Source organism: Pocillopora damicornis, chromosome 10, assembly GCF_964200805.1.
Source record: "Pocillopora damicornis chromosome 10, jaPocDami1.2, whole genome shotgun sequence".
Lineage (NCBI taxonomy): Eukaryota > Metazoa > Cnidaria > Anthozoa > Scleractinia > Pocilloporidae > Pocillopora > Pocillopora damicornis.
In genome coordinates this window covers 8,435,139-8,455,669 of record NC_142679.1, presented here as the reverse complement: position 1 = coordinate 8,455,669, position 20,531 = coordinate 8,435,139, and the positions used below count along the sequence as shown (strand labels likewise).

The 20,531-nt window shown below is 37.8% G+C and overlaps 3 protein-coding genes across 3 annotated transcripts; 2 read left to right on the top strand and 1 right to left on the bottom strand.

The window, feature by feature from the left end:
* Positions 1-389: 389 nt before the first annotated feature.
* Positions 390-7,140, top strand: LOC113669346 (potassium voltage-gated channel protein Shaw). Its single transcript, XM_027185361.2, has 2 exons — positions 390-1,556; positions 4,503-7,140. The coding sequence occupies exons 1-2, from the start codon at positions 852-854 to the stop codon at positions 5,532-5,534; spliced, it is 1,737 nt and encodes a 578-aa protein (XP_027041162.2). The 5' UTR covers positions 390-851; the 3' UTR covers positions 5,535-7,140.
* Positions 7,141-7,289: 149 nt separating this feature from the next.
* On the bottom strand, positions 7,290-14,772 carry LOC113669347 (calumenin-A). Its single transcript, XM_027185362.2, has 7 exons — positions 14,467-14,772; positions 13,471-13,670; positions 10,150-10,316; positions 9,790-9,850; positions 9,117-9,205; positions 8,871-8,960; positions 7,290-8,006 (listed from the first exon to the last, which is right to left on the bottom strand). Exons 1-7 carry the CDS (start codon positions 14,655-14,657, stop codon positions 7,908-7,910), a joined length of 897 nt encoding a protein of 298 aa, XP_027041163.2. The 5' UTR covers positions 14,658-14,772; the 3' UTR covers positions 7,290-7,907.
* A 3,239-nt stretch (positions 14,773-18,011) lies between these two features.
* Positions 18,012-19,666, top strand: LOC149038779 (uncharacterized). The gene is made up of 2 exons (XM_089184383.1): positions 18,012-18,090; positions 18,641-19,666. The coding sequence occupies exons 1-2, from the start codon at positions 18,076-18,078 to the stop codon at positions 19,148-19,150; spliced, it is 525 nt and encodes a 174-aa protein (XP_089040509.1). The 5' UTR covers positions 18,012-18,075; the 3' UTR covers positions 19,151-19,666.
* The last annotated feature ends 865 nt before the right edge of the window (positions 19,667-20,531 follow it).

Sequence of the window (20,531 nt, the reverse complement as noted above, 5' to 3'; positions counted from 1 at the left end):
TTGCTATATGACAAACTATAGGATTCACAACCGTATATTACTTCATTGTACTGTACACAAATACAACAAGGATGCGTACTCTACAAACTGGTCGAATGTACTTTTGACAGCAGTAAGTCTGTCGAATCTCGATAACGTTTTATATTTTTCGCGCTAAAGAGTCATCGCCTCGTGAAATTTAAGAATCCATAACTAGAACTTGTAGAAATGTAGAATTCAAGCGCTTATCAAACGCGTATAGAAATTGCATTCAGATAATATTTAACGACCACCTGCAAGGGTTTACAGCTGAAGACATATTACGCGTGCGCCCTGAATTTCCTTGACAATGACTTGAATGACAGCTTCGAAAAGTTTAAGTTTTCTGCATGAAATTTTCAATCGCCTAAGGCTTTCGAATGCAAATCACTCGTCCTTTCTCGCCGCGCGACCAAATGCAAATAGTGAATATAAACATTGCGAGAGTTAGACAAGCTTTTCTGGCAAAGAGCCTTTTTCGTGGAGCAAAAAATCGATTTTTGTCGTCTGGTTTGTACTGATCAACGAATTGCAGACGGGTAAATTGATCTCATAACAATTTCAACCACAAGGAATAGAGATGATTCGCGGAAAATCATACTGGTTGAAAGCATATGTTCAATTGCTTGTTTCTTGTTGACCAAGGTTGAAAGAACCACGCACCTGTCGAGTGAGAAATTTTCGAATTTCTTGGCTCGGATTTGTTACGGAGTTTTTGCCCGCAAAACCACAAGTGCACCAACGTGGACTGTTAAAATAATCTTTTCTGGGATTTGTGGCAGAGTTGGGGTGAGAAAAAAACGCCCAGCGCCGATGAGGAATTCCCTTTGGAAATGAATGAGTTGAATACGGTTGCAGTCAAGGAAATTGCTAGCATAAGGGAAGAAGAAAAACTAGACAAAGAAGAGGAGGAACCAAGCATGCAAGATGTGGAAATTCCGGGCAGTTCAAACAACGTGCAAGATTGTGAGCTGCACAAGCAACGCAGTCAAACATCGTCCTCGCCGCCGCAAACAGCGAAACGAAAAGATCGCATAAGCATTAATGTTGGTGGTATCAGACACGAAACGTATCGTAGTACACTAAAAAATATTCCCGACACTCGTTTGTCGTGGCTTGCAGATGCCTCGCCTGGTTCCGTAGACTATGATGCGGATATGGGAGAATACTTTTTTGACCGCCATCCAAGCGTATTTTCTAATGTTTTAAACTATTATCGCACGGGATATCTTCATTGCCCGTTGGATGTTTGTGGACCTTTATTCGAAGACGAGCTGAATTTTTGGGGAATTGATGATCAGCAAGTGGAGTCCTGTTGCTGGTTAACGTATCGACAACATCGAGATGCACAAGAAACGCTCGCTGCGTTCGAAGGAGTGGAATTCGAAAACGATTTTGACGATGAAGAACAGCCTGATTTTGGCCGATACGGCTTCACATTCGCGGCGGAAACCGAACCAAATGTAACTTGGTGGCAGAAATATCAGCCGCGAATTTGGACTTTAATGGAGGAGCCGTATTCTTCAAAGCTTGCGAAGGTTAGTGTAAATTATAATTTAAAGGCACAAGGCCGTTTTGGAAGTGGTGAGAAACCCTTAGAAACCATTTCAATTTGAGCTCATTTAAGAAATAAAAAATAATACGCGCGCTGTATCGCAAGATTTTCAAAGTTACAATTAAACTCCCAACGGCACTTTTCATAGCAATGAGAGGAAAACTAGGTTATGTTCGAAGCCACGAATAAGTTTTGAAGGATATTTTCTAATTGTTGCAATAAACGGTAGCGCGCCTCGAAAAGCAAGGTCATAAAAGAAACCTTATATACGCCCGAAGCCTGTTTTACTCATGGATGAAAAATCGAATCTTCTACAATACATTTGTAGTTCGGCTTGAGTACTTTAATCGAAGTCACAAACCGCTCGATTTTAAACTTTTAACCGCGATCTATTGACGTAAATTACCCGCGAAAAATAGAAGAACTCTTAGATCCACGATATTTCGTTGAATTCATCAGTTTTCGAAACATCATGGGTGATTTTTTCAACTTTAAGTCATATCTCGCTCGGAGATGTTTACGTTATTTCCCGCGGAGCAAGCACGTATATATACAAAATATAGTATGGACAATTTGTCGCGTGAAAAAGTTCTAAACCTCAATCATAAATATTGTGAATAAAATGCTAGTGAGCTTTCGTAAACTGTAGAAGTCATCTTTTTGGGGTTTTCGTTGAATGAAAAGACGAAAATTTCTGACCTTTTGAAGAGGGTGATATTTAAAATTCATATTTAAACTAGTATTTCGCTCCGAATATTTTAACGCATAACACAATAACAGTGTTGAAATATAAAGCTACAAAGAAGGATCTCTCTGAATCGCGATCAGATTTCATTTCGCACAGGCGGTTATATTTAGATGCACAGACTTAAAAGGGGTAAAAAAAACGCATCAACTTCGATTGAAATTTTGTAACTACCTTGTAACATGAGTAAGCCGTACCCACAGATAGGAAATAAAATATTTATGAGACAGAGTGCCTCAATGATTGCTTTATACAAGATTCCTGGTGAGCTATGAATTCTTGTAATCCTGGAAATTATAGTCTGCTCGATTTAATCAAGGTCTAAATTCTTCACGTAATTGGTGGCTTTAGAAGTATCTCCTGTTTAACAAGCGAGCGGATAAAAGACTCAGATGGAAATTATTCCTTTATTTTAACGAAGAAATGGCGATCCTTGATTTTTAGTAAAACGTTTTTTCTTTATCTCTCAAGTTCTTTACTATTTCACCAGTCTCCCAGCATGTCTATTGAATAATTATCGTTTAAAACACGAAGGGGCGATTTAGAAACTGAAGTATACTTATCTTATTCAAAAAAATTCAAGAGATCTGAGTCTCTTTTTCTCTACAAAACGAAATTTTATTCCGATTTTTAATATACTTGTGGCCCTCAAAGCTTGGACCAAAGTTTACTTTTTTGTAGGAAAACGTATTTGGTTGTGACGTTCAAGTAGTTAATTTACAATGCTGGTGTACTATAAATCGAGTCTAAGTGCTGCTGGTTGGTTCCAAGCGAAATTTAATCAATTCAGCTATAGAGGAAATGTGAGTTAAATTCACGTTGTGAAGTCCAGAGTGCTGAGAAAATTTAAATCTTCTTCGGAAGAAAATTGCTTTCAAAAGCCATTAAGTGCTTGAGTCGTGCGGATGAAAGATTATCAGGAACGAATTTTCGTTCGCTCGTTTATTTTCAGTATTTTTGTACTCGCTGTGAGACATACTCACATTCAGTTGGATTCATCTTACTTTCGTTCTGCTGTGATGGACGGAAAACATATTTCACTGTGGTGATTTATCGGTGTTATGGAAATAGGGCATTCGTTAGTCGTATCACTAGAACCCGGAGCTAAGTAGATACATCAAAAAGAACTGTCTGGTGAATTGAAATTATGTACGATTTATGAAACGAGAATTCTTCACAATAAAGAAGGGAAAACGCACATAAATGATTTAGCTTACTGTTGGCAAATATTTATTTTAAGAAAATTCTCCGAGTATAGAGATTTCAAAGCCAGTTATTAGAAGGTGAATGTATTTAGATACTATAAGTACACAATGTTGACGGTTGCCACTAGTTACGCTTCTAATACCGACCAATCTGAAGACCTTGCGCTCGCCGAGAAGAACAATTTGCTGATAACAATTTTGATAACATATTTCGCGTCGGTTCGATCTCTAACTTAAACCATGTTGCAATCGACGGAGTTTTGTACTGGTGATGATTTGATACCGTGGGAAAAAGAAATACGCTGCGATTTTTAACGTCAGTGACTAAAAACTAAACCAATAGTAAAAGTTTTTGTTGTTTGAAATTGGCGTATTTCACAGCCCAGGCAGGGCTGAACGGCTTCTTAGTCAAGTAAAATAACTCTCGAAGTCATTTTTAACACTGGGTCTGTTTGTCCTAAAACGCTCTTCACAAACGACATGTTAATTAGTTGTTTCTCGGGATCAAACCTCGTAGCTAAGAAACGACATAACAAAGGATCTATGCGTACCAACGTTACCAGTTGCCCACGTCGACCATATATTAATATATTATAAGACGAACTGGCTCGAAGGCGTTCGTATTACCTTGAATACAGAGAAAAAATGAAGACAAGCAGACTGGGGGAGGGAGGTGACACTACTCTAGTTGAGAAAAAGAGAGAAATATGAGCAGAGAAATGATTTCCTAAACATAATTTAGTACCGCGCGAGAGCACAAGCAAAATACTTAAAAAGCTTTCAGCTAGTTTAAATGTTTTAAGTGATTTGGGTTGACAAAACCGCCGAAGAATATTCTTAAAGCTCAAATGTTTCTTTCCCAGTCTGAACTGACCAGTTTTATTCTAGCTTTGATTTCATTCCACGAGGACCGTTGAAAACGTGTATTTCTTAATGTTTGATAAAACTTAAATGGTGATCAATTTGTTTATGTATTCAGGTCATTGCATACACGACACTGACACTGATCGTCCTGTCAGTGATCTTGTTCTGTTTGGAGTCCATACAATATTTCCGTGAGGTAAAACCCAAGCTTCAAATCTTGGAAGCTATCTGCGTTGCCTGGTTTACGCTGGAACTTTTGGTTCGATTCATCTTTTGTCCACATAAATTGGCATTCTTCAAAAAAGTTATGAACTGGATAGATTTTTTGGCGATCGTGCCGTTTTACGTCAGCCTATACCCAGCTACAGAGAACAGTGACAACGTGGAGATCTTGAATATAATTCGGCTCATCAGAATTTTCCGGATTTTCAAACTTTCTCGTCACTCATCTGGGCTTCAAATCTTGGGACACACTTTGCGAGCAAGCGTGCGCGAGCTACTTCTACTAATTTCGTTTTTGATCATCGGAGTTGTCCTATTTGCTAGTTTAATTTATTACTGGGAGAAAGACGTTCCCAACACGAAATTCTGCGACATACCAAATTGCTTCTGGTGGGCCGTGGTTACCATGACGACCGTGGGTTATGGTGACATGGCACCCATAACGCCTATGGGTAAATTTATCGGCAGCATTTGCGCGGTCTGTGGAGTGCTGACGATAGCACTTCCGGTTCCTGTGATTGTCAACAATTTTTCTTTGTATTATTCTCACGCCCAGGCGAGACTTAAATTACCGAAGAAGCGACGTCGAGTTCTCGTTAATGCTCCGAACGCTCTTAAGGCGTCGGCCGTCGTCGAGAATGGAATGAGTGGTGATTCCAATGGCAGCTCTGATAGCGGCTGCACTGAGAACAGTGCTGCAAATGGTGGAAGGAAGTGTAGTCTTCTGATTACTGATGAACTCAATGAAGTTAAACCCAGACGGCCTGTGAGGAGGGATAGTCATTTGTTTAATAATACATCAACTTCCAATGGAGATGTTGCTGCTACCGCTGCCACAACAAACAACAGCAGTCGACAAAATTACGCCATGCAGAAACGGCTGTCAATGAGACCTACAGTACCCACCCTACCGGAAGTGGAATGAAACCAACGATACCAAACCTAGCGGATGTGAAATGAACCCTTCCCGAGATTACGTGTCATCTATGGAGGTAAGGGAAGTGGGAGAGAAGTTAAACACTTCCCCCTCCCCCCTCCCCCCTCCCCCCTCCCCCCCCAAACCTACCCCCAGAAGACTTTCATTGAAACGAAGTGCGAGAGCGTGAGAGCAATAAGTCAAAAGCACGACCCACTGTCGTAACAAGGGGAAGAGTGCTTGGGTATAGGTGTCGTCGGCTACTTAGCCAGTAAAATCGTATCAAGCGTGCTTTAAGTAAAACCCAGCCTTGACATCATTTTTAAACGTATTCTTGAGAGAAGATTTGGTGTCTTCATTGCACGCGAATTAATATATCAAAGACATAGTTGTGCTTTAAATATATCGAAACTTAATGGCTTAATGGATCTTAAGTGAGCGAAAATGTTTCTTGTAAACAAAAATATTTGTTTACACATTTGTAATATTGTTTATTCATTTCATAAAAATGTGAAATTCAGTAGCCCTTGGATCTATAAAGCATCTTTGCTCGGATGAAACAAAATCTGACACTTTCATTATCTTCAGCTCATAGGTCATCGTTTTATAGCTCAACTTAACTGAGCTTATTAATGGTTAATACATTTTATGAAAATGTGTTGGGACTGGCCGAGTCACACAAAAAAAGACGATTATAAGGGAAGATGGCTTTTGGCTTAAAAGTGCTTTTTAAAAAAGGATATTTGGAATCAATAACCCTATGACGTAACACCGCTAACCGTTAATGGTTCCTTTAGGGTCAGTTTAGTTGCCTGGCAGCATCATTTATTAAACGGGGAAGACGTCATTATTTACAATTTTGTGAAATGTAACCATGCTTTCGTATCGAAGGGATGTTAAGGACGATCTTGAAATGGTAATGACGGAAATTTGGTTCTCGTGGCAACAGAGTGATAAGCATGCAGAATGTCACTTGAAGCTTCCTTCTTCGAAAGATTGGCAACGAAGTACACAACTTTTTTATTGACAATACCTATAAATACCGTAAATTCCCAAAAAAGTGATGAGCTATGACGTTGAATACTAACCTAAATTTAATTTGACAAGGACATTCTTTTCTCTAAAATAATTAAATTTGGGAGGTGTTGACAGATTCGAAATATCGTTCTGTAATCAATAAAAAGGGCGCTTGCAACAAGATTGGGATCTCAAATTGTCCACTAAGCATTGATAACTAGGTGTCATCGCAAATGTTTATCACCTGAAAGGTTTTTAGACCGAACATTATAAATCAAGTGGCGATGAAGATTGTATTTAAAAATTGCAATGTAATTAGATTTTTTTCGACAAAAGCACACATTCCTAGTAACGTTTACAAATCATAGAAAAGGTCACATATAAAGTCACATACAATAACAGAATACATATGTGACCAAGAGTTTATATATCCCTAAATGTACAAAGTGTATATAGTTCATAACTGTCACTTGAAGACTATTTTCCTAGTAAGATAGCCAGACAATCCAAAAGTTAAGAAACATGTCGAGTAGATTTTTGTAGATGTGTAGTTGAACTAAGACATAAAGTTTGAATAAATCACTTTTAGATAGTTGGACTCGTTGTGTATATTTCCTTTGTGTCTTGTTTTCCTAATAAGAATTGTTCGAAAGAGTAATGTGTTCTCTGTAGCTTTCTGTATGTATATAACTTAAGTTATTTAATAGCTTATATCGATATGAACAGACAGACTGAGACTGCAGCGAATCACGATGTACGTTCGTTTATTGAACCGTGTAACAAAGCTGATTATTGCAATCTGATTCGCTACCGAAACGAGGTTTTTCACGGAAGAGAGGAGGGGGGAAACTGCTGCTCGACGGTGAGGTTAACTTATATGCACCAATCGGTAATACGAAGCACCAAGGGACCAATCCGTGCCAGGGGTAGGGTGGGGAGGGGGAGAGGAGGTTGAGCATCAAATGATTTTCAGGGGAAACGGAAGGGGGATTAGTCGTCGTCAACAGAGTATAAAGGATGGGAGGAGGCAATTGAAAATTGAATCCCAGTTAACTGCCAATGAAGAGGAGGGAACATTAAAAATATTACAGAGCCACGAGCTCCTGACACTACACTCTCTCCACTGTTAAAAGGAAACCAGCCGTTTTAAGATTGAATTTGATCGGTAAACCATGATGCAACTTTGTACGACAACATATAACTGGGGTCAACTGAAAAATGGACTCAATACCTAATTTTTAAAACTTAAAAAAAATTGAGTGAAGTTGCGTCGATTAAACTAAATTTCTATAAACAGCAGATTAAATGCTTTTACATGCATCGACACAGCTAATAAACTGAGCACATTTGCCCAAAAGTACTGAATTAAAACTCGTCGTGATATGTTTGACCAAACTGTGTGACGTAGCTCCCGGCAAAGATCTCATGACTTGTGACAAACTCATCTGCTGTTAGTTTTCCATCCTGGGAATATAAAATTCATATACAGTTAATTTTTTTTAATAAGAGAATGTAAAAGGCCTATATTCTCTTGTCTATTATATGAATTTTCACGCTAAAAAATATTCGAAATTCTGTAAGTAATAAACAACGTTTGTTTAAATGGAGACATTTTTTCTGCCAACATAAATTTGTAGAGTTGTTTTCCAAGTGGACATAAATGCCTGCTTCAGGAAGTTAAACCAGGCTAAAGTACGGATTTGCGCTATAGACTAGCAAGGATAACGTTAACAAAGATATATCTAATGTCGTATGCGCAATTTTCAATCGAATGTTGAAAGAAATCCAGGACTGCTTAGGTTTTGCTCAATCTAGCTGTATTTCTCTCCCAACAACCGGCGCCTTTTTCTCAACCAAGCAAATTCAAAGCTTTAACCAATGGTGACTTGGTATCTCAAATTTTCCTGCACTTCAGACAGTTAACTTGGATTTACGAGTTCTGGTTGGCTCCAAGTGATTTTTACCCTTGTTGTGATTGGCTGCTGAGATCACTTCGGTTTTGATTTTACTACATTCCATCGAGTGTAAGAGAACTTTTCGATTGAAAGTCGTAAAAAAAAACTAGAATAGTCCCAACAGCCAATCTGAAAACAGAAAATACCCTAAAGAGCTAAATGATAAGTCAAAGTGCAAACGCCTTAAGCGCGGGAAAGCGCGGGAAAGCGCGGGAAAGCGCGGGAAAGCGCGGGTGGCCGAGCGGTGATTGGTTTAAGGTTTGCATCTGATTGGCTGAGACTAGCGCAAGTTTCTGGACTGATTACGTAGCGTAGTGAAGCAAAACAAACGCAGTCCCGGAATACTTGTTGAAGTAGGATTGTCCATAATTACCTTATTCATGTCTGCATACTCTATTAAATGCTGAGCCTCTCCCAGCGCTTTGTTAAAGTTTTTCGGCCTTCTCCATTCTTCCATTTCTTTCTGAAAAGTATTATTAGCAATGATCAAGAAAGTGTTACTGCCTTGCGAATGTTAGAATCCAAAATGAGGGGACGTGCTAAAAAATCCACAAGCTTAACTGAACTTGGTAATCAAAAAGTTAGCGAGGCAGCTGGACATTACAGTTTTGCCTCTTACCAGGTTAAGGAATCCATCGTGGTCGACGTCGTATTTTTCATTGAAGTCCGCTATGTACAGGGTATTGAATGCTAGCATATCGATGTAGGCTGCAAGATGAAATTGAAAACTGTGTCACTAGCGTGCTGTTACTTGAAAAACTGGAAATTACTCAGGTAAAAATTTAGTGTTAGGAGGAAGCTAGACAAATTTCAAACGCTTCTCTTGTGCTGTGGAAATTGTTCGATGCGGCAGATTTCAAATGGAGAACAGTGTTGTATAATAGCAAACTCTATTCATAATTCGTACGCGTCGGAAGTGACTAGAAAATACTCATTTGAATCGACTCGATCACTTGAAATTAATGAATTTACGAGTGGTGGATTAAACAGCGCTATTCATTGGACCCTTACAAGTGTGTATGCAGACGCCGCATCCAGGCTTGAAGTGATGGTTATGTATGTACGTATGTTTATGTAATGTGATCCAGTTTCGTACGCACCATCTCCCATGTCTTCACTTCATATAGTTTATTTGGTAGAGCGAACATTAAGTACGGCGTTTGACAAGGCCAGCGTAATAGCACCTTAATATAAGTTTACATCCCACACAAGGGCATGTATTACTTACATTTCATTTAATGATTATCATCATTGAAATTCAATAACTAAGACTACTTATCTAAATCATTTACCCAAATATTCGTCCAAAGATAGGCGACCATCTTCGTCCTTATCATATCGATCGAGTATTTCCTGGGAAAAAACTATAGCGTTAGTGTGAATTGCCTGGTTTCTTAACGATGTTTTAACCCTTTGGTCCCTAAAAGTGACTTGCATCCAGTTTCTCCTTACAATATCACAGCTGAATCACATATTGAGGTCCCGAGAATAAAGAAAACGATCACCAGCTAAAGAAACTCTTGATTGGTAAATAAATTCTGCTTGTCAGTAACTTATGAAATGTATAGAGAAGAGTATGGAGAATGTGCATACTGATGTTAGGGTGTCAAAAAAAACCATGAAAACCAAACAAGGAAAACCGGTTTACTCACCACAGCAATATAGGGCAACATGATTTCATGTTCTTTTGGATGGTGAAAATATTCGTACTCCTGCCTGTTTAGCATACCATCTTTGTCTTGGTCACTGTACCGCCATTTCTTCTTATCAAACAAGACATACTTTTCCAGATTTGATCTTTCCCATTTAATGTGCATGTCTGTGTGACAAAAATGTCAGTGATTGGTAAAAAAGGAAAGTCGAAAGATATTAGTGCAATTGACAATTGACTGTTTAAAAACCATAACCAAAGTAATTGCAGCGATCAATCAGAGCAAAGGTTTACATAATCATAAGCCAATGAGAACTCAAAGTAAAAAGAAGCAAACTGTATCTGATTGGTTCTGGGGATGGCGCAAGTTTTTTTCGAACCATTTACAGAGCAAAGTTAAGTAAAATCAAAGCAATCCCGGATCACCTTCGACACGCAATTGAAAATTTCTCTAAAACGGAAGCACATAGCAGATCAGGCATTGGTGATGCATGTTTCGTCAGTCTGGGCCATAGACAGTTTTGTCTAAACAATGATGTCATGAAACATAGCGTCACGGTCCAATTTTTAATACTTACCGTATTTATTCGGCTGTAAGCCGTGACCCCAAACTTTGTACGTGTAGACTCGGCATAACGAGAACCAAAAATAAATCGAAAACAACCGGCAATTAGCCGAGACCCATTCATTATTACAAGACTGAATTGTTGACTATGGGGAAACCTAACATTTTTTTTAAAAAATCACATCAATAAATGAGGCTTAGACGATGGTGATTTATGGTGATTTAATATGCAAAGACAAAAAAGCTAACTATTCAATTGAAAAGCAACGAATCATAACATGAATTGATGTGATCCAAAAAATCAATTTAAACCTAATTGTGCTGTTAAGCGGCAATACCGGTACCTACACATCCGTAGTGTCTATCAAACAATCCCGTGTTCGCAATCGTTTATTTCAAGTCAAGTTGTCATCATGCTTAAGGCACGTCGCGCGTCATACAACCTCGCGTTTAAACTTAAAATAGTCACCGAAGCAGAGGCTGTTGAAAATAACTCTGAAATGGCATCAGTGAGTCCATGGTCCGTCGCTGGAGTAAAGATCAAGCAAACCTTTTTAACGGCGACATTAAATTGTCAGCGAAACGGAAGACGATGGCACGCTTCACGCCGAAGTATCCGGAGCTCGATCAAAGAATACTGGAATGGTTGACAGAGCGGAGAAGCTAAGTTTTTTGTCAAACATTGATTTTGTATTTTAAATCAACAGAGGAATGATCAAGAAGTAAATCAATCAGCTGATTGCAGAGTGAATGTGAGTTGAATGTGTGACTCGTAGTATCGTAGTATCATGTGACAAAATTGTGTAAGAAAGATTCTCATTGGCCAGTTTTTACAAGTGTCAAAATAAATTCAAGAGGTGTCTAATTTTTGTCCTTTTGATCATATGGTGACCTTCTCACTTCGTTTTGCTTAGGAATAGCTGTTAGCGGATTGATGCTACGTCTAAAGACAAAAGAATTCAGCGAGGATCCCGAGTTTAAAGCGTCCCTCAGCTGGTACCAGAAGTGAAAGCGCCGCCATTCCGTCAACCTTCGGTCCGAAACAACACTCGCTCAGCGTCTCCCAGAAGATTTGGAGTAGCAAACAGTCAAGTTCTATCAATTTGTAATCACATCCCGTCAGCGTCACGGTTATTCCCTATCAAGAATCTTTAACATGGACGAGACACCGATGCGGTTCGAACTACCATCTAGTCGCACACTCGAATTCAAATTCAAAGTTAATAACCAATGATTGCATATTGTGTTTTTTACTTTAGTTCGGCTAACAAGTAAATACATCCCGACTGAGTAGAGTTTCCATGCGCTGGAAACATTTTTTTTCAAAAACTTTCGGCTATAAGTCGAGACCCCCTCTAGAGCCCAAATTTTAATTCACTTCAGTTTTAATTTGTGTAAAAATCGCTCGGCTTATATTCGAATAAATACGGTAGGCTAGCCCCAAATTTTAGTTCCGCATTTTTGTCTCTGATATTTATGGCCTCCTGAGTCATCTTGGCTTCTGCCAGCTATCAATTTTCTCAGTATTCTTAAAGGTCCTTTTGTTTTTCGTTTCATCTCATGAATGATCGTATATCCTTTTTGAGAACAGTTTGTCGACTTTATAACAAATGACTGTCAGTAAGACAGTCTGACAAAAATTATTGTAAAACGAGCTTCTAAAGTGATATCGATCAGGACTCTGAGGAAAGTCATCCCAAATAGGTCCGCTTGGCGTGCAAACGAACACTATCAAGTCCGGGAAAACTCAGATCGGCAAAAAGTTATTTCGACCCTAATCAATCTATTTTTGAGGATAAGTCATCGTGAACAAGACTGACCTTGTGTGAAAGAGGGCGCCCCGCAGATCAAGCAAAGAAAAAACTAGCGGCTAATGCTGGTCGAAGTGTGTTCCCTGAAATTATCGCATTACTACCTCTAATACGAGACATTTCCTTTAACATTCACGTGGAAATTGCAGATGATATTGTATTAAATATGTAATTTCATTGGTTGCTACTTTCCACGAGGCAGGTAGAATTTGATAAACAATGCGAGTAAAATACGTATATTTGTAACACATAGCGGGGTACGAGAATAGATATCACGTCTGTCACGAAATAGATAAGTCAATGATGTCTGAAGTTTGTTGTTCCGACCCCTTCGCGTTCCGACCCCTTCGCATTACGACATGGCCGCCACGAAAAAGCCAGCAAGAAAAAGTATCGACCCAATCCTCCCTCGGCCACATAGTTTGTTTAGTTTTGTCATGAACAATGTTATCGCAGGAAATTAATAGTATGGACAAAACTGTCTATAGTACGGACTGCTCGCGAAAACGAAAAGTTCAGCCTAAAGTTTTGTCGCACTGACATCGCTGCCATTTTCCCAAACTATTAAGTTCAAAGACGATCAAAAAATTATGCTTTTTCCACGGAACAAACACTCGAGCGGATCAAATTATTTACGATCTGTCTTGTTCGAATCAATCCAGTGTCAGCAAGAAAATATAAATTAACAGTCACTTACAGGAACAGAGTTTGGACAAATTCAATGTAATCTTGAATTGCAAATTTGAAAAACTATCCTTTTGGCTCCGCTTAAAATACTATGTTCTTATTAACCAAGTGGGAGGGCCGGACGGGAAATTTTGGCTCGAGGTCATGACGTACGGACAGCGCAGCGACCGCCTCGAAAGACACTTTATCGAAATTCTCGTTATCATTTCTAAGGGAGGATCAAGTTTGACCCTCGTCTCCTGGCGTTACTCATACCCACCCTCCTCAGTAAATCCAAATGTTCTAGTCATGTACTCCTTCCACGTGACCTTGTCATTGTTATTCATGTCCAGGTCTCTGAATATGGCGTCCACGTCCTCATCAACGGTCCACTTCTGCATCTTATGTCGAACCCAGATCTCCAACTCAGCCTCCTCTACGAAGCCGTCTTTGTTGATATCAATACGGGGCACTAGCATTCTGAATGAGAAGAAAAAAAAAATATTTTGGGAAGAACTAATAAAAAACGTTCTTATCATGGTGAAATATTATATAAGCCACCACGTGCTAATGATACTGACATGGCTAACGGCTCATCAAGGACATTTACTGGTGACGCATTGAAAGAGGCAGGTTTGGTGTCAGAATAATTATTTCATGAAGCAAATCAAAACGAGTGAAATTTGAAAGACACAATATGCTTTAGAATATTCACACAGCTGTTTTTATTTACTTACTAAATGATATTTTAGTATGATAATGAGCAGCGTACAGCATGCGTGTCATTGATTATTTTTTTCGTGAATTGGAATAAATCCTTCCAAATTTATTGAGGAATAATCTAAGCTTTTGTTTTCTATTCAGTTTAGAATTTTATTCATTGACCTGAACTAAAGCTTAATACTCTTGAGTAGCAGTTTTAGTTGACAAGCGCAATCACCCAAGAGGTATATACATCATTGTCTAGTTGTTCAAGTCACAGAGAAAATTTTCGCCGAGATAAAAACTTTACGTAATTAGATACCACTCAAGGATCAAACCGAACAACTGCCTAGTAGTCACATCGTTGAAAAATAAATTTTCCGTTATAATATGTACCAATTTAATTTTTTTTAATTTTAAAACAGTGCTCTCCTTTATTTTAACACCGATTTTCACCAAATAACAATAGTTCATACATCATTTTTTGTTGCAAAGTTTGTACATTTAACTAGAAATGTTTTATAATTATTAAATTTCTCATTAAGCTTTTTCATACAAGGTATGTACGAGGTACCTGAGCCGTCTCCTGGACTCTTGAGGGGAAAGTTTGTCAAATTCTTTGGCCATCTTCTCTCCAAGGAAGGCGATATGATCATCCTGGTCACTATGTGTGCGTCCACCAAAGCTGTGTTCAGAATGCTCTACGGATAAATCAACTAGAAAAACAAGAACCGCGATAAAAAATAGAGAATTTTGCGACTCCATATTACAAGCGCTCGTTATATTAGGAATCTCCTAGAGGAATACGAAATCGATTACTTGTGTTGTTCATTTACGGAGCAATGTTTAGTCAGCCGTGACGCGTGGTTCAACCACAGGTGCGCCACGTTCTCGACCCGGTTGTGGACTGGATACTAGGACTTTCTGGTCTCTCTTATAGCCGATCACCATTGTATAACTGAATGTGTATGATTTGTAAACGGCAATATGGACTGTTATACTACTCTATTTCTCATCTATTTTCACTGAAGATGTTTCTTTGATTTTACAGAAAACTGTAGACAGCTCCATTGCTTTTAAATCATGACGAGATAGAACTTTCGATACGGTTGCAAAACGAGTCGGGCTAAACTGTATTTTTTAATCATTTTTCGTCCGCTCTCTTATCTCTATTTCAGCGAAAACAGCGAAAAAAAATCATATTTCCTTACAGGAATTAACCGATTCATGAAGATAATTTTCAGATCAACACTTTTTACAGTTTATGATATTACACTCGCGGTTCCAGTGATGTGAAGTACTTCCGGTCTTAGTGATAAAATTCGCGAATATGGCTATTCAAAATAAATTCCTAGATATGGGTGTTCACGATCCGTTTTAAGATATAAATGTCGAACAAAACGAAATTGGAAATTTGCAAGTTTGTTCTTTTAAAAATGGTTTTAGACGCCAAAAAGAGTTCGTCAATTTCGGTATCGTAAGTAATTATGATAAACTTGTCAAAAATACAGCATGTATCGATGAAAGAACCCCGATCCATTTCCTTTATTCTGGTATCAATCGATCTTATCTTACAACAAGTCTGGTGACGTCTTTTGATGAGTTTTCGAAACAGCGAGTTTCAACAAGATTGGCAATGCCTAGAAATGGAAGAAATTAGTCGTCGTTGCTTGAAACAAAGCCTGATAACTGGGCAGTGTTACAAGAAGTGTTTAGCGCCACAATTTTGGAAATATTTTGTTCATTGAACATTAAGATGTTTAGCAGTTTTAAAGTTTCTAGCAACTTCATATTACACTTTGAGAAGTAGAGAAGTGAGGACAAGAGAGAAACCGTTTCAACTCACAGAAAGGAAACCATTTAAAAGTCGTGTACTTTGTACTACATGTTGCGTTGGTGTTGTGACGTCATTTAGCGCAAATGTATCCTTACAGCTGTCTCTATTTATCCTAGTGTTACTTTGTTCACTTCCTTTGTAGGAAGAGATATTTATGGTAAAGTAACTGTATTACTGACAAGAAAGAGGTCAGGGTCTATCGCGGCGGTTTTCTGCGTTCCAGCGGTTGCTTTGAAAAAGTTGAGACGACAAAGGGGACAGGGGAGGGGAGGGGAGGGGGGAAGCCACGGTGGCAATGATAAATGTTCAGGGTGGGTTTTCCATCTATCTCTAGTCTATACCTCTTCAAATTATATATGTTTTCACTAGGATATTGTCAAAATAAAAGCTGTTCAATGAAACTTTAAACCAGTGGTACATATTTTTATCCACTTAGTCATCATAGCGAATGCTTGAGGTATTGTTCTAATTCAAAATATGATACACTACGATATACTGAAACAATTTTCCTATATATGGAAACAGGAAGAAGTAAAGAAATTCGCGGTCACACCAACCAAGCCAGCTAGGGAGATGAAAGATGAATTGCTTAACATAGAAGAGGGCTGTTTGCATTTCGGGGTAATAACAATGAAATTTACTGCACTGAAGGTAGCATATCTAAATCCCTTTTCTTGAAAACCAAGGGGCACCAGCCCACTGAAGGAGTCACGCAACTTGTAAACGGAAGTGACCAGAGCATTCAGTTTTGGCGTGACAGTTTATTTTTCGTCTGGACATTGTCTCCAAGTGACATGTAAGACCGATATTCAGTAATGCTGTTTCATTTTAGCGTTGTTATAGCTCCGTGATTTAATTAAGAAGGGGCTCAAGTTTAATTTAATTGGTTTTCGAACCTGTTATATTTGTAATTAAAGAGACCAAAATAACTTCATTGATATCTGAACACGTCTACTGGGGAGTTAGCATATTTACTAACACCGGTTTGTTTGGTGGCGCGGATTAGAGAAGCAATCGGAAATTGATATAGACTGTCCACTTAAATATGGAGCGATGAAGATGACAGATGATAGTATAAAAAATGTATAGATATTGCTTTTAATAGAAAAATTGAAAAAAATTTCAACGATTAGTTCCTGTGATGAAGCGTCTATGGGCTTGGTCAGTGATTACGCTTATCGCATCAGCTTTTTTTAACGCGAGGATCAAATTTTTGATGTCAAAACCAGGTGGAAGTTGTTTGCCGCCGAGATAATGTTTGCTTGTCTAGCAATTATAGGTCACTTTCGAAAACTCCCATTTAAGGCGACGTCTGAGAAACAGAGTAATTCTTTCTCCATAGGGTATTAATCATTATAGGAAATGTTCCAAAACGAAATCGCGGTTTCCTATTCCGTTGTATTTATTTCTGCGTAGGTCTGTTGTATTTACATCAACAAAATAATTCTGCGATAATTTTTCTGTCGATTGCCTTATCAGTTAGATAATAATTATGACGTTTTGTTGCTTCTGTTACAGTGGAGGTTTGAGATGACACCATCAATCATAAATGTGATTATAAATGGGTTCTTCAGTTTTGTCATGATACCCTGCACACAGTATTGAATAATAAGTGTAAATAATTGATACTTAATATCAACTTGAAATTGCTGTTCCTTTTCACAGTAATTAATACAGACACTTTCGAAAAAAAGGATTGAGTACGATTCGGGGAAATCGTTAGGCGTTGATTTATTTAGATTAAAAAATAAAACTTTTTTCCTTTTCTCTTGATGTAACTTGTAATTGCAGCGGAAGGAAGAAAAATGTTGAGAATTATTTCCACGCAACGCATATGCATTTATAGAAAAGATATTCAAATAATTCTGTGAACCAAAAATTATTCCTAGAATAAGATTTTCTTTGTTACGTAGTTTTTGACCATAAACATCCTCGTAAGTTGAGCACAATTCCTTCTATTTATCATCATCGAAGATTTCTATTGGCCACCTCAAATAATGTCGGTTTATTACCGGAATTAGATGAACCTGTTGCTTACCTCAGAGTGCCGGCAAATACTACCACTTCAGTTATGATGGACGGAATTTCATTTGTTTACGAACCTGTACTAAAACCAATATGAATGGGATGAAACGAAGAAAATAACCCATGAAGTAATTTTGTTGGACATAAAGCGGTAGTTCCCCACTTTTAGATGTTTACCCAACCGACAAATCAGGAGCGATCAAACTGTATTTAAAGGGTGAGAAAAACTTCTCACGACATCAAAACCACTTCATACAATTAGATAAAGACCGAGCTGCGAAGACATATTAAAGAAGCCACAAGCTCACCTATAAATTGATAATGGAGATCTACAAGGTAAGGTTTCCGAGCACTTTAATTCTTGCTTGTTTATATTCCAATAACACTCTAGACTTTTAGGAACTTCTATAAATTCTTTTGATAAAATCATGATCACCAACAACCACTTTTTTTACATGTAATCAAAAGTGACTTCAAAACACAAAAAGTTGTAATGAATACTGCTGAAAAATTTTCATTGCTGAAAAATTCGTCCACTTGTTACTATCTTAGTTGATCATTTGTAAGATATACTTGCTGCTTTTTGTATGAGTTATCATAATACCGTTCTCCACAGACAAATGGAAATGAAGAAGCTAACATGTTCATACTTTCACTGTTAAGCAACAATTAGACAAAAAAACCGAAAATAGTTTTTGAAACAAACTGAAATAAACATAGTGATGTTCGTTTGAATCATGGGCGGCCGATTGGTGACTTTCACGGTTTTTTTTTTATTTTACTCTATCAACTACCACGGCGAAGTTTGAATTTTTTTCAGATTTCTTACTTCAGAAAATATACGTGTTTATGAAACAAAACCTAACAATAACGGTATTTCTCCCAGTTCCTTTTCGCTTTACTTGCAATGTTAGTACACCGTGGAAACTGCCGGGCGATTACATCAAACAGTAACGATGGCTTTGGTGACCTATCCCGAAAAGTTGATGAGGTGTTTGACTCGATCTTGAAGGAGGATTATAACCAACGGGAAAATTCTAGTCCCAATGGCATCTCAGAATCGGACACAGACAGTCAAGAAGGACAAGAGCTTTTCAGTGAATATGCCATTGGTGAATGGTCGGATGACGTCATTCCATCTATAGGAAGTGCCCCGCAGTGGAGACATAAGAGGTCCCCAGATCAAGTAGAGAAAGGCTGTTACACTGGAAATTATTTGACAATCACTTTGTCAGGTAATAGGCAGAGACGTTTCCCCATCTGTAAAAGCGTTACGTCTTGGGGTACCGCTTGTGCAAGTTCGATGAAAAACAACAACAATCAGAGAAAATGTAAGGGATCGCGTTACTTAACAGTAAATGGCACAGCATACCCTCAGATCTGCACATGCGCTTAGAAATCATATTTTGAGCCTCTTCAAAACTACCACTGTGTCAGGAACACAGCAACAATATTTATTATTACTATTAATTATAAGTAGAACCATTCAAAATTATTTAAGTATTTATCCATCTGTCAAGGAAAGAACGGAGAATTCTCCTATTGTAGTGATTTATTCTAGAGATGATGATCGGCAAATTCTTGTAGCAAGAATTTAGGATGAGTATTTAATTTTAGAGCCTCTATAAGTTATCGTTTGCATGTCAAGTTTTTCTTTTCCATTTCATTTCTAGAAATTTAATAGAGATATTTTGTCCACGTTTCGTGGAATAAGTTGCATGATATTTTATATGATATAACGACTTGTTGGTAATATTTATCATTGCAATATATTGTGTTATATATATATTTATATGTTGATAAACTTGTTCATTTTGAAAGATATTACTGACCTCCTCAAACAGATTGTTTGCGCGCAAGTTGTTCAACAAACTTTTTAAATACGTAGTTGTGAGATATTCATCTGTAAATTTTTTTGACCAATAAAGTATTTTATATTTTTTTAATTTCTGCTGTTCATCACTCTTCACTACTTACATCCCAATGAAAGAAGAAGTTTTTTTTATTTATTTATAACTGTATAAAAAGATAAGAAAAAAAAGGAGAACAGTTACCATTTAGCCACTGATAGAAGCCTAGGACCTTACTCCTCCGCCATCGAATGACATGGAAAATCAGGGCATAAAAAGAATAATAGTATAACTATTTGCTGACAAAAGCGAAACTTAATGAAACAGGAATAACTTGTCTCATCACTGAAACAAGATTTCAGCCTGGAGAGCTTCCGTACCGATGAGTGATTAACAGATAAACCGGAAAAAGTGGAACACCTTAGTGCCAACTGATTTTCAATTTCGTAAGAAAATGAAAATCACATTTCCTTTTCATTTTTTTAATTTGTTTAATTCCGCATTAAAAATCGTAAAGGAAAGTTTTCTCCCTAATTTAAAACAATAGTCTCTAATAATTTAATGTCGATTGATAAGTTTTAAGTTAAAACTACAGATTCATTCTTGATATATTTGTAGGACGAACTTCTAAATGACGTTCTGTACCTTTTTGCCCCATCAATTCATTAGCGACATAAAGACGATGTAAGTCGGGCGATACTGGGGTTCCATTTGAAACTTTCTCTTTTTTTTCTGATTCCTTAATGATAAAAATAGAAATAAAATTTTAAAAAAAGCGCCTAACGCTTCGTAAACTAAAACCGCTTGGATTTAGATATCCAGTCTTCATTGTAGTGACAAGCTCCTCCTAAGTATTTTCTTGCTTAAAGAGCTGCCGGCAGACAAAGTTAACTTCTTCTAACCCCGCCATTTAATTTTTTTTCAGCA

Excerpts from the sequence above, each read along its gene's own strand:
- LOC113669346 (XM_027185361.2), top strand. The coding sequence starts at position 852 with ATGAATGAGTTGAATACGGTTGCAGTCAAGGAAATTGCTAGCATAAGG. Across the intron at positions 1,557-4,502 it reads ATTCTTCAAAGCTTGCGAAG|GTCATTGCATACACGACACT; the intron begins GTTAGTGTAAAT and ends TTATGTATTCAG.
- LOC113669347 (XM_027185362.2), bottom strand. The coding sequence starts at position 14,657 with ATGGAGTCGCAAAATTCTCTATTTTTTATCGCGGTTCTTGTTTTTCTA. Across the intron at positions 13,671-14,466 it reads GAGTCCAGGAGACGGCTCAG|AATGCTAGTGCCCCGTATTG; the intron begins GTACCTCGTACA and ends CTTCTCATTCAG. Across the intron at positions 9,206-9,789 it reads ATCTTTGGACGAATATTTGG|CCTACATCGATATGCTAGCA; the intron begins GTAAATGATTTA and ends TTCATCTTGCAG.